The sequence below is a fragment of the Neospora caninum genome, chromosome VIIa, assembly GCF_000208865.1.
Source record: "Neospora caninum Liverpool complete genome, chromosome VIIa".
In the NCBI taxonomy this organism is placed as follows: Eukaryota; Apicomplexa; class Conoidasida; order Eucoccidiorida; family Sarcocystidae; genus Neospora; species Neospora caninum.
In genome coordinates, this window is record NC_018393.1 from 3,639,353 (window position 1) to 3,652,545 (window position 13,193).

Genomic DNA, 13,193 nt, shown 5'->3' on the forward strand with positions numbered 1-13,193 from the left:
TATACATAGATATATGACCGTGTTTGTCTGTGTCCCGCTCAATGCATAGATATGTACATGATACAACAGGCATGTGCCCACGTAAACATATATCTATATATATATATATATATATATATATATGTATATATGTGTATATATATGTATATGTATATATATGTATATGTATATATATGTATATATATATATATATGTCTGTATGTATGTCTGTTTGTATGTATGTATAAGAGCATGCATGTAGTTGTGTGTGGATTTAGATTCAAGTACTCATGTGCATGCCCTCTGCCTGCGGAGTCAAATGACGCATGTCCAGTCTCTTTTTTCTTGCCTTTTCACCAGTCGCTCTCTCCACTCCTTTCGCTCTCTTCCGTTTCACGCGCGGTCACCTTCCATAAAGTTGAAGTCTTACTTTTCAGTCTCCCGTCTCCTTCCATTCTTTAGTTTCGTGCTGTCCGCGGCAAAAATGTTCCCGCAACACTCGTTGTTATTGCCGCCTTTCCTTGACAGATTCGAAGAAGTTGAAAGAATGGGAACGCGAAGAGGCGTTCGAGGCGATACAAGAGAAGCGCGACATTTTCGGGTGCGCCTCAAGTTTCTGAATTTTCTCTTTCTCTGTCCCTCGCTGTATCGCTCTGTGTCTCGCTGTCTCTAGCTTTCCTTCTCTGTGTCTCGCTGTCTCTCTCGCTGTATCGCTCTGTCTCTCGCTTTCTTTCCCTGTGTTTCTTGCATCTCAATTTTTTCTGCTGCTCTCAAAAACTGTCTCAGCTTGCAGGCCGACGCGTTTTTACATGCATCTTTCTCTCGTGTCTGTATCCACTACCCCCCCCCCCCAACCCCGGGGAAATATCTACATAGATAGGTGTATGCATATATATATATATATATATACGCAGAGTGTGTGTGTATGTATATGACTGCGTAGATGCATATGTATATAAATGCCTATATATATATAAAGATGCACATATAGGTATATATCTTAATCTGCGTATCTACATAATATGTATATATCTCTTTGTGGTTTTGCATTCATGTGATTTCGTTCTTTGTTTTCTCTCGCGGTCACATTTGTTTCGAAACTCTTCAACTGTTTTCGGCGTGGGCTCCTCTCGGCGCGTCGGACGTGATCGGTGTCACTCTTGCGAATGCGTTTTTTTGCGACATCGGAAAACGTTTTTGGTTTTTCAGGTGGAGCATTCACGCCATTCGCCCGGAAGAGATTTCAGCGAAAATGCTGAGAAAGTGAGATGCGTCGATAGCCCTTTTCTCGCTTTTTTTGCTGGCACCCCAAGCAGCATCGCAGGGTGAACGCAGTCGAATCCTTCTGCCGACTGTCTGGCCCTTTTCCTTCACCGAAGACGCCTCTTGAAAACCGGTCTTTCAAACAGGATCACAGACGTGCTGGAGTCACTCTTTCGCCTGCTCAACAAATCTGCAATTCCCCACAACCGTCATTGCCTCTCTCGCGCACTCTGCCTGTTCTTTTGCAGGCGCACCGTGTCTATGCATATACATCCACTCACAAGAAAACTCATCTACAAACCAATATACACCTATCTATATTGATGTATGCATATATAAGTGGGGAAATGCATGTGCATGTGTGCAGTTCCTAAGCAAGTGTAGACAGGGATCCAGAGGTCTGTGCAGTCTTCGTGTATGCAGTCATATGTCTGGCTGCAAATCTGTGCGAGGGTCTACGAGGCTCTCTGGAAAGGTGAACAATCACATCTAGGTATTTCTATAACATTTGTATAAATATATTTCTATATATGTGTGTACATATGCAAATACATATATATGTATGTACATGTTGGAATGGATGAAAATGAGTATTCATATCTGTGCACTAGAACGGCACCGAGTGATTTGCATTTTCCCTTGAGAGACGTTTCTGTTTTTTCAAATCGCGCAACGTTTCTATTTTCCGCTGTGCTGCGGTCGCATTTTTCAGGAAGAAACACAGCCTGAACGAGATCTCTCACGAAACGGCCATTTCGCTGATTCTTCGAACGGTCCAAAGCGGAGTCAATGTGGCAGAAGTAAGCCCCGGCAGACAGTATCGTCACCTCGAAAAGAGGGAAACGAGAAAAAAGGTGGAAGGCCCCGAAGCAAACGAAAATACGAGGGTTTAGCGGGGGTGCAACACCGGGTGTCTGTACACTCGAATACAAGGAAGAAACGTCGCACAGAGCACAGAAAGAGTTTGGAGGAACAGAAGACGGCTTTGTCTTGGCTCCAAGATCCAGCTGAGAGGAACGACGGTCTGGCGTCTCCTGCGCGAACCAGAAAAAATCCCTTTTCGCCATTCTGGGAATTTCTTCAAGTGTCAGCTTCAAGAAAAACTTACCCGTGTATGTACACTTAAACGATTCCACCCCAGTGCAGCGATTCTCAATTTCCACAGCCCCACGCCTCGAGCTGGTTAGGTCTCGTTCTCTCTCTCTCTACCTCTCTAAATCTACCGTTTGCGCCGTAGCTCATCTGTCTAACCGTCAATCTTTGTCAGTCTCCTCCGTGCTTGCGTCGACATGCATCTGTCTCTGGGTGTACCTGCATGCGTGTCTTTCGTTTCCTTCAAGTGAAGAGTTCCCGTGTTCACACGTGAACGTGCGTGTGCAGATTTGGAATTCTCCTTCGTTCCATGCAGATGTGTATCCGCCGTATACAGTTAAATACACATATACAAATAAATAAACACACACACATATATGTGCATGTATATGTGTATTTATCTGTATATATAGCTATATAGAAATGTACATTTATTTGCACACATATGCATATATATATATATATATATATATATATATATATGCTTGAACGTGCATGTGAGCGTAGACGAGAGCAGCCCGTATGACGGCGGAGGCATATGCTCAGGCTAATGTTTATGGAGACCTGTTTTGTTGTTTTTTTTCGCGTCGCCTTGACATTTGTTTTCTTCAGGTGTTTGTCGACACGGTTGGAAACGCGAACGCCTACCAGGCGAAATTAAAGGCGCGTTTCCCGTCCATAAAGATCAAGGCAAGCAGACGCGGTTTCGGCCGCATTTTGCCGTTGTCACTCTCTCCCTCCTTTTCGTCGCACTGCGTCTCTCTGCTTCGGCTGTCAACTCTGTGCGGGCGTCCAAAATTCCCACCCGGCGCCCTTCTGTCTCCGAAACTGTCTGTCTCGCTTCTGGACTCCGACAGAAACGCCCCACACAGTTACATACACGCAAGCAACTACCCTCAGGTGGCCTTCAATGTACTGATCCATTTAAGTATATTTCCATGTTTGTGTGAACGGTCTCGCGCCTCGCCTCACAGACAGGCGTCGAGTTCAGTGAAGAGACATGCACCTCTATAATGATGTAAGTAAACGTATGCATATATATATCCATATATATTTGTATGTATATATATCTACATGTATATATATATATATATATATATATATCTACATGTATATCTACATGTGTATATATAGATATATACATGTGCAACTGCTATATCTGTGTGGATATATGCTCTCTCTATGGCTATGTGCCTGTGTGAAGTGGACGAGAACGAGGCCTGTTTTTGGAGAGTTTACTGTGTCTGTGGTTTCTCCGTTCGTCGCAGGTGGCCGAAAAGGCTGACTCGCTGTACCCGGTTGTCAGCGCCGCCTCCATTCTCGCGAAAGTCTCCCGCGACCGCATGCTCGTTCAGTGGAAGCCTCACGGTCTCCAGCCGGCAGAGAACGAAAAAGAACCGGAGAACGCGGAGGAGAAAGCAGGCAGACTGGACGCGTCCTCTGGAGGGGAAAAGTCTGATGCGTCGCCTTCCTCGGGAAAGCGAGAGGGAGACGAGGCACAGGCCGAGGAAGCAGAGGAAGGGCCGAAGAAGAAAAAGAAGAAGGAGACGAAGGAGAAAGGAGAAAAGGAGAAAAACGCAAAGAGTGCGAAGGGCGCTGTCTCTTCTCCAACCTTTGGGAGTGGCTATCCAGGAGGTAACCCGTTTGTTTCTGTTTTTCCCAGGGGAGGGGAGGCGGCTGTCAGGCTGGCAGCAGTCGGGATCGAGATAGAGCGGAGGACGGTTCTGTGTGGGGCGTCTGTTTTCGTCTGTTTTTTTCTCATGTTTGAGCCTTGCTTCCAGGCGATTCACGTCTTCTTTCTGGTTCTCGCTTCGTGTGTCTTTTTGCCGCGCCTGAGGTGTCCGCGTCTTCCTCTCGTTTTCGTTCTCCCCCTTCTCGTTTTCCTTCCTCGTTCTCCCTCTTCTTTTTCTCCTGCTTTTTGCTCTCCCCCACATCTCCCTCTTCAGTCTCCCTCGCCTTTTCCCTTCCCCCCTCTATCTTCTCTGTCGCCTTTTTCATTTTGGCGTTCTTTTCTCCCTTTCTTCCGTCGCAGACGCCGAAACGGTGGCCTTCTTGAACAAAAACTGCGATCCCGTGTTTGGCTTCGACGGCTTCGTCCGCTTTAGCTGGTCGACTGCTCGGCTTATATTCGAGAAACGCGGCGTGCCGGTGGAATGGTAAGAGCGAGGCGCATGCCAGGTGCCCGGGAGTCGCGATGGCCGCGACGGCGTATCACTCCCTGCGAGGCTTTTTGCGACATTGAAAAACGGCCCGTGGAGTTTTGTGTCTTTTCCGTCCTTTGCACAACGCAGGTACGAGGAAGTCGAAGAAGAAGCGGCAGGAGCAAGCAAGGCGAAACAGAGTCGGATCACAAATTTTTTCGCGGCAAAGCGCGAGGCCACGGCAGGGGGCATTGACAGAGCCCCGTTTTTCGTCAAGTCCAAATTACAGTTGCTCTCGGAACTGACTGCTTGAAACGACCACGCTTTCAAAGTTTCGAACGAAGGAGTTACGAGAAAGGCTAGTCTGCCACGGAAAGGAATCTTGACTCTCGTAGCCCCGCTCGAACCCCCCAGGCTTCCTTTCCAGAGACTCGCGTGAAGCCTGCGGAAAACGGGAGTCGAAAATGTGCGTTTGTCGTGCCAGCGGGTTTTAAAAATCGACATTCCACTCGCATCGAAACCACATACATTTTTTCATTCCTGGCAACGGAGACATCGACACTTATTTTCACATGTAAAGTTTTAGTTGTTGTAGGTGTGTAGACCGCGATACGTAGGCAGATCTACGTAGTTGGCGATAGAGCAACATACAGTTCAGTTCACAGAGTTCGAGATATCGAGGACTATCGAGCGGGAGGGATGCGGATAAAATAGGTAGTTGTAAACGGCATCCAAGTTTTTTCTGACACATTGTCTTTCTTGCCGCAGCGGGAGCGCCTGGTCACTGGTACTGTCCGCGTGCCAGCAAACGGCTGCAGAGCCCCACCGAGGCGAATCGCGTTACGCGAAAGGCAACACGAGACAGGTTCTTTCTTGCTAGGACAAGCGCCACAGACTGCGTCGCCTTTTCGCTGCGTCTCCCTTCTCTGTGTAAACAACTGATCGATTTCTGCTGTCTCTGTCAAAACGCTTTGGCTCTCGGGAGGTCGGGGCAAAAGGCCGAGCACGTGTGTCTCCCAGTTTTCTACGCCAAAAAAAGTTTGCACGGGATACGTGTAAAGAACTTTCCACAGACCGAGGGAGCGAAGATAATCGAGTACGTAACTCTGTTCACGGAAACCACCGTTCAGTGGAACACGGTGCACAGAGCTCTGACGGGGAGTCTGAAAAGGCGACTAACACGATGGACGCAGGGCTGTGCCCGATCCGGGATGTCGGCCACGGATAGAACCGTTTATTCCAAGAATGTTACGGCGACAAAAAGGCAGCAACCGCTTGAACCGAAAGCGTCGATTGCGTCAGCGCGCTGTTCACTTTTCGACGAATGGCGAGTCGTACTCGGGTATCGTTGTTCGGAAGTTGGTCCACCGTGTCTTCGAGACATCCCAGCACCAAGGAATCCTGCATTACGCCCTGAGAAGATCTGCTCGAGTTCGAACGTCGTTCCGGCTCGAGATGGTTCCTACACAAGAAAGCCAAGAACTGGTAGCTTCAGGGGAGAAGAAACAAAAAGTCCAAGAGCAAAACGAGGCTCTGGAGTCTATCACTGCCTGCCACGTGGCCGACATTTGTGTCTGTGCGTGAGTGTTGGCGGTTGAGCGAGTTTCCTACCTTTCTTCCACGTGCGAAACTGAAGCTTAGATCCAGAGAAAGAACTATCACTCGAAAGAGCCGGCGGGAACGCTGCGATTATTCTAACCTTTCACCCGCCAGAACGGCACAGGGAAGACGGCGCGAGAACGCGGGAACAGGTTCGTTGTTTACTTTTTTAAACGCGGGAACAGGTTCGCTGTTCTCCAGGCGCGTCGCCTCAGGACTCCGGAACTCTAGAAGACTGTACATGGTGGGCAGAAAGCCCGTTGAAAACCGTAGTCTCTGGGCTGTAGATTCGGAATTCTTTACCGGATGCTGGACATGCCAACTCTAGTGTACGGTTCGTTCCCTTCCCATCGAAAAACTCGAGACATCCAGCGTTACTCAGACGCTAATGTGATTCGTACCATCGTAGGGGGAATGATAATCTCAGAGACAGGATAAGCTTTTTCTGAGAAGCATATACTACGCGTTGGAGTCCTGGTTTAGGTCTTGAGTGCCTTTCTTTACCTGATCCAAATTTTCTTGTGTTTGCAGAGCACACACAATTTTTCCCCTCACCACAATGCATACGTGTCAGTGCGCCCCAGAGCCATACGGACAGAAGAATGCGAAAGAGATAGACACTGACCCATAGGCACAAAAGGTTTACTTGTGTACATGTGCCAACTTCAGAGAGCTGTGTTTTGACGGGCGGGCACTGAGTTTGGACTCCTTTCTACTAGTTTTCTCGGAGATCTGTTGAGGGGAAACGCGCCAAGTTCCTTGGATCCATTATCCGCGGCATCAACCCCACGAGGGTGAAGAGTGCGGAGAATACAAATGTATCCACGAAGGTTTTACCTCCCTTTGACCACGAAAACACATCCCTGGCTTCGCAGTTCACTCCCCCGTCTCCTTCGTTTTCGTAAACAGATTCCCCCTGAATAACTGTACAGGCCTTTCCCGCGGCGACACCAAAGGGATGCGGGACACTTGCCGAGAACGTCCACGGTGAAAAACAATCTAGGGTGTGCACGCGTGAAAGAGAGCTAAACGGCCCGAATATAGGCCGATTCGAGCCGGCGACGAGACGGCGTGAAGTCGGGGAAGACGCACAGGACACGCATTTCTCGCAGGCGCGCGAGAACCGAGGGCCGCATGAACAGAAAAGAGTCGGCGCCTCCGCGGCGTCCAGAGATCGTCTATCAGAGGCATGACGAAGACAGGAGCAGAGGAAGAACGGGGGGGGGGGGGGGGGAAAAGGCTAGTGGAACCGCCGCCGTTCCTCCGACGCCTCCATCGCGTGGCCGAAGGCTCGGTCACTGTGGCGAATTTAAATCTGCATTTCCAGATCTCTCTGGTCTACCGGGAGCAAGGCGGGGTCTGACGGGGTCCCCGTGAGGATGTTCACGATGTTCGCTCGGCAAATGGGGCTGCGCAGAAAAGGAGAAGACTCGAAAAAAGAGGAAATGCAAAGGTCGAGGCGTCGCAGAAAGACGTCCCGTTTTACAAGGAGGAAAACGGGATTTCAGCGACGATCTAGCGATTCGACAGGAGCACGAAAACCAGGAAAACTCTCGAGGGCAGAATGGCCAGGGAGGGGAGATTTGTGCCTCCGCACAAAGGAAACAAGACGGAACGCACCCGGTCCCAGCAGAACGAACTCCCAACTGGAAAAAAGACCGCGCACTAGACCTACCATGCTTGGCTCGTCTCTAGCCAGTGTTCGACGCAGGCTTTGTGGAAGAAATGACTGCACAGATGCCACGCAGAGTCAAGAGACACCCTGTATAATCTCCGACCGGTTCTGTACTTCCCGTAGTTTACGCGTGTGTTTCCTCAGGCATCCATCGATCACACTGCTTCCGAAGTTTCTCGCGTTCACGCAGTCTGATACGCAACTTGTTGGATACCTCCACGCTCATCTTGACACACTTTCGACCTATACATGCACGCGAAGTTCTAGCTTCCTCTTTATGTGCATCTATCTACATATGTGTGTACGCACATACACACATCTATATACATCTATATATATATATATATATGTACATCGTGCATGTCCGATGCAAAAGCCTATCGGGAAAGCTTCTGTCATGAGACCGAACGCTATGTTAGCGCTGGACCGCGGACTCCGCAAAAACGATTTTCTGTGAACCGAAATTTCTCGACTAGAGAGACGAACACTTAGGAAACAAACCTCTAAATCAACGATCCCAGATTGGCAAACCCCAAACGCAAAACACGATCACGATTCATATGCATACGCATATGTATGTATATGTATGTATACTGGAGGTAGAGAGACAGGGGTACCAAAAGAGGAGACACAGATATACGTATAGATGTGTCTGCGCCTCCCTGTTTCCGAGAAGCCGTGCAGCTTAGACGAGGAAACAGAGATTTGTCAAGGGCACTGGCTCTGCGTGGTTCTCAGAGCGCACCGGTTGTCGCACGGCATGATGAGAACCTCGTCTTCGTCATCGAGATCCACCATACAAATCGGGCACGCTCTGTTGATGGAAATCGACTGTCGCGAGAGCAAGCCCGAGGCGCTCGCCCCACTGTCTCCGCCGATCTCGAGGCCCCTGGGCCCTCCCGCGCCCACGCCCGCCTGCGCCCGCTGGACTCCGACCGCGGTCGTGGAGCCCACGGCGCCGTGGCCCGCGCCCGCCGAGAGGGCCCCAGGGGACCCGGAGCTCGCCCCCGGCGTCAACAAATTGGACACGCCATCAATCACCGTTTCCAGAGACAAACTTGGCAGCGGCCGCCGCTCCTGCTGTATATCCACCTCGTGCGTGTCGAGAGCTGGGAGGAGAGAGGAGACGCAGGCAACTGCGCAACGATGGCGAAGCGAGACACGAACACCCCGCGAGACGAGACAGCACCGACCCATGAAGAGGCGCCTTGGACGTTCCCACTCAAAATCGTGCCATAGCTGAACCCCAGCGGGAAAGAGAGGGAGTAACAACCTTGCACAGGAACCGCCACACAAAGAGGCCTGAGATCTACGGTAGGTCGGTCCACAGAAAGCGAGAAAGAGAGCGGAAGAGGGAGACGGGGAGAGACCGAGAGAGGAGGGGTGGGACACAGAAGGCGCCCGACGATTTTGGAAGGGAAAGAGAGCGTCGCCAGAAGAGGCAGGGGGAGAAAAGAGCAAAGGCGACAAAGGCCAGTTGTTGAGAAGGCAGAATTCAAGAGGCAGACTGACTGTACTGGCGCCGAAGATTCTCAATCAAGTCGCGATAGGTCTTGACTTCCAGCTGTTGCACGAGCGAAGGCGGCGTGGGCTGTCGATCCGCCGGGCGCACCGCGAAGCGAACCATGAAATAAATGATGCACGGCAGGCACACGCAGATCTGCACAGACGCCGCACACCCCAGAAGGCCAGAGACGCAAGCGCAATTTCCTGGGAAACCCTCGGCGCAGTCGAGGGTGGCAGTTCGTCCTAATCGACATGTCAACGCACTCTACCCGACAACCAGAATGTAAGTAGAGAGGCAACAGGGAAACTGTGCCTTCCACGCTTTGGTTTTGAAATGGGTACAAGCATGTTTGTATCGAGGTATCTACATCTACATCTGTCATTCGTAGTTGCCATATATAGAAATATACCTGGAGGCATGTGAATATAGGAGCATGCACCCGCATATCTCTATCTGTACACATATATATATATATACATATATATATATATGTTTGCGGCTCGTTATATACACACCCAGATATATCGGTGTTCCGCTGGAAGCCCATCTGTACCTACAGATGCATCTGTATATTGATATGCACGCCTTTGGGTGTACATATACATGTGTGTTTGCAGCTGCGCATGCGAAACTCTGGAGAACGTTCTAGGCCACTGACTAGGCAGGCCCTCGAGGAGGTGACTGAAGTGCCTTACGAGTGTGTACACGATGACGGGAATCAAGTAGACGGTGCCTGTAACCCAGAACATGACCTGCGACACCGTGCGCGCGAGCGTCGCTGCGAGGGGAGAAGGCAAAAAGGCAAAAAAAGTTTACAGCCTCAACCTGCCGGGGCCAACCTCTTTTCCGAGCGGACTGGACAGCCGCAAGATGCCTCCCTCTCATTCGGTGATTCGCAACCGGCAACGCGCTGCTTTGTGGTATCTTGCTCTTTCCTTCTCTTTTCACGAGACGTACGCTCTCCACAGTGCGGTTCGAAGTAGAGTTGGTCCACTCCGAGAAGCCACCAAGTGAAGCCGAATGCGTGCACGAGGCGCGGGAGGATCATCATGGCGCAAGGCACCGAGGCGCCCGCCCGCATGCGCCACGCAGTCACCGCCGTGTTGCAAACAAGTTGCACAATCATCCGCGTCAGCCACACCAAGCTCCATACTTTTACGCCGATATCGCAACTCTGCATGCACACCGCAGGAGACAGAACACCACCCCACGCCTCAGCGCCCCCTCAAAACGGCACACAGAGACTCACGGAGACAGAGCTACCCAAACACCCATACCTAGTCACACACACCTATCGATATATATATATATATATATATATATACATATATATATATATATATAGAGAGAGAGAGAGAGGTAGACAGATGGATGCATCGTTGCAAATAAGCATGTACGCATGCATGTAGAAGTGCAAATGTTTCTTAGATTGGAAACAGGACAGGCTGAGCAGACTGTCGAGTTCAAGACCACCCCTGGAGCCGCCACGAGAGATGAAGCTGTGAAGTGTCTCATTTCGAAACAGCCTCTGTACGAACGTCATAAACACAGATCTCTATCAGTATACCAAATATGTATATGGACAGGGATAGGATTGCACAAACATATATATACATACATGAATTTATATATATATATATATATATATATATATATGTATAGGGAGGCGCGTAGCGAGGGGGGAGATTGGCTGAATGGGCGACACTAGTGCCATCCGAGCAGGAGACCTCCGGATGGGTTTCTGGTCTCAGGGCCCACACCACGAAGCATGCACACATGTCTCTCCCTGGGACCCGGAAAGACGTTTGCAAATACACTCATATATTCACATGCATATACATGTGAATGCAGTATTACGTGTATCGATACGTATGCACAAGGACACGCGTGTGCTTGGACGTATATGCATTTCTACGTGTACATAGACGCGCGAAACGCATGGAGAGAGGCCACAAGCATATCCGTGCACATGCACGCAAATGAGAAAGTGTACGGATTGGAGGTCGACGCAAGTACTCACTCTTTCCCAGTCGTCTCTGTAGAGGGCGAGAAGAGCGATCTGACAGGCGGTGAAGCCGACCAGGCAGAAGCCGTAGAACACGTAGACCGAAATCGCCATTCGCCGATCCCGGCGGAGATTGTCGGCTGCAAAAACAGGAGATAGGGAACTCGAATATAAGCCGGCTGTTTCTCGGCGCGCCACTTTCCTGGCTGTCTCTCTCCGGAAGGTTGGTTTCTGCTCGTCGACTCAGCGAATGAGCGGGAAACGCAGTGAGTGGGATCATCGCCGTGAAGGTTCCGCAGCACGCGTGCAGAGAAGAGACGTTTTCACACGTGCTCCACCCCGAACTGCCTCGGCGTATGCGTCGAGATTCGCAACACTCCCTCGCCTCTCTCTTGCCGTTCGTAGCTGTCTCCGAGAGGCAACGAGCGACAGGGAACGAGAAGGTAGGGAGAAAAATGGAGGGGAGGGGTCTTGAATCCCGCAGCGACGCAGGAGCAAAGGAGGACGTTTCTCACAAACGAAACCGACACGCAAAGGCACGCGGCCGCCGCAGGGAGAAGCCAGGACATGAGATACGCAGAGGTAAGAGGCTGTCTTGGTCTCGAAAACTAAGAGAGGGGGAGCGAAACCCAAGAATCCACGGAAGGGAGGAAACCCGCGACATACAGCTAGCAAATGAGGTTTTGCAGAGCGCCCATCCAAAACGGCGATGGCTTTCGGTCCTGCGCTGTCGCCTTGTGTGTCGGTGCATTGGAGAAGGATGCAAAGGGGGCATTCACGATTTCTTTCTTCCTGCTTCGCTTTGGTTGTGCGCTACACCACTGCGCGTCTTGCAAGACAGAGACGGACCGAATAGGCCGCGTACCTTCCTCATTGAGGTCGCGTTGAATTTGCAACGCGATCGCCTCCGCCTCCGCCGCCTCCATCCTCCTGTCCTGCTGACCCGCCCTCTCGCCTGGCGCGTTTCGCTATCGCTTTCGGCCTTCCGCGCCTGCTGCGTCTCTTTCGGTCTCCTTTGCAAAGGGGCATCTGCGGCCTCGTGAAGGCGCCAAGAAATTTCCGGTTCCTCGGCGCGCTCGTCGCTTCCAGTTCCCGGGTGAGAGTTGCGCAGAACCCTTTCGAAGCAGTGACAAAACGGCGAGATGAGGACAACCGAAGAGAACCCCCGACGAAGAAGAAGATTGGGACAGAACGCGAGGAAGGCGAAGAGTGAAGGAGAGCGAAAGGAAACAAGACTGAGAGAAAACCTGGTGTCAAGAAGTTCCCCCTTTTGCGTCAGAAAAAAAGGAAAAAGTGAGGTGCGCAGCCAGAGCACAACGCGTGTTCCACAGTTCACGCTGCGTCAGGCTCTGTCGCCGACTCCCTCGCTTTCTCTGAGAAGTCTTGCTCCTCACTGCTACCCCGAACAGAATATCTTCCTGCATGCAGGGCTCCGGGTATTTGCGCGTGCGGATGACTGTATGCACAGGCACACGCAGAAATATGCAAGAGTTTTCCGCATGCGCGAAAGCGTATCTCCTTTTAAACGGAGGCTCTGATGAGAGGTGCGTTGGCAAGGAGCACTGCGCGGACTGACGAACGAGGGGGTCGGGGCGATGGGCACCGCGCGACGCGAAAGCGGCTTGCGAGGAGACGGGAACCAGGAAGTGCACCGATGAGAGTTCCGCGTTAAATCGTGCTTGCAAGAGAGGGAGACACCCGAAACTTGGACCTCGTATACCGACGACTGCAGACTTGGCGAGGCAACTCGTAGCAGCGAAGGGGCAGAGTGTGTCGACGGCCACACGCCCGGCCAGCAGACGCCCTACAAATGATACTTTTTCGAGGAAGACAATGAAAAAGACGACCTGACGCGAAAAGATCGAAGGACAAAAGATAGGGAAATACCGACACAAGGAACGAACAGAAGAGGGACGCCTTGGTGTCTAGCGC

At 51.0% G+C, this 13,193-nt stretch overlaps 2 protein-coding genes across 2 annotated transcripts; one reads left to right on the forward strand and one right to left on the reverse strand.

Annotated features, from left to right (window-relative positions):
• Positions 1-526: 526 nt before the first annotated feature.
• Positions 527-4,788, forward strand: NCLIV_023470 (Ribonuclease, related; the record flags this gene model as incomplete). The annotated part of the gene is made up of 6 exons (XM_003882542.1): positions 527-624; positions 1,189-1,242; positions 1,955-2,042; positions 3,603-3,969; positions 4,367-4,490; positions 4,626-4,788. The coding sequence occupies 6 exons, from the start codon at positions 527-529 to the stop codon at positions 4,786-4,788; spliced, it is 894 nt and encodes a 297-aa protein (XP_003882591.1).
• Positions 4,789-7,383: 2,595 nt separating this feature from the next.
• Positions 7,384-12,187, reverse strand: NCLIV_023480 (putative zinc finger (C3HC4 RING finger) protein; the record flags this gene model as incomplete). Its single annotated transcript, XM_003882543.1, has 8 exons — positions 7,384-7,483; positions 7,750-7,803; positions 8,495-8,858; positions 9,262-9,409; positions 9,952-10,034; positions 10,214-10,430; positions 11,277-11,401; positions 12,127-12,187. The coding sequence occupies 8 exons, from the start codon at positions 12,185-12,187 to the stop codon at positions 7,384-7,386; spliced, it is 1,152 nt and encodes a 383-aa protein (XP_003882592.1).
• Positions 12,188-13,193: the final 1,006 nt, after the last annotated feature.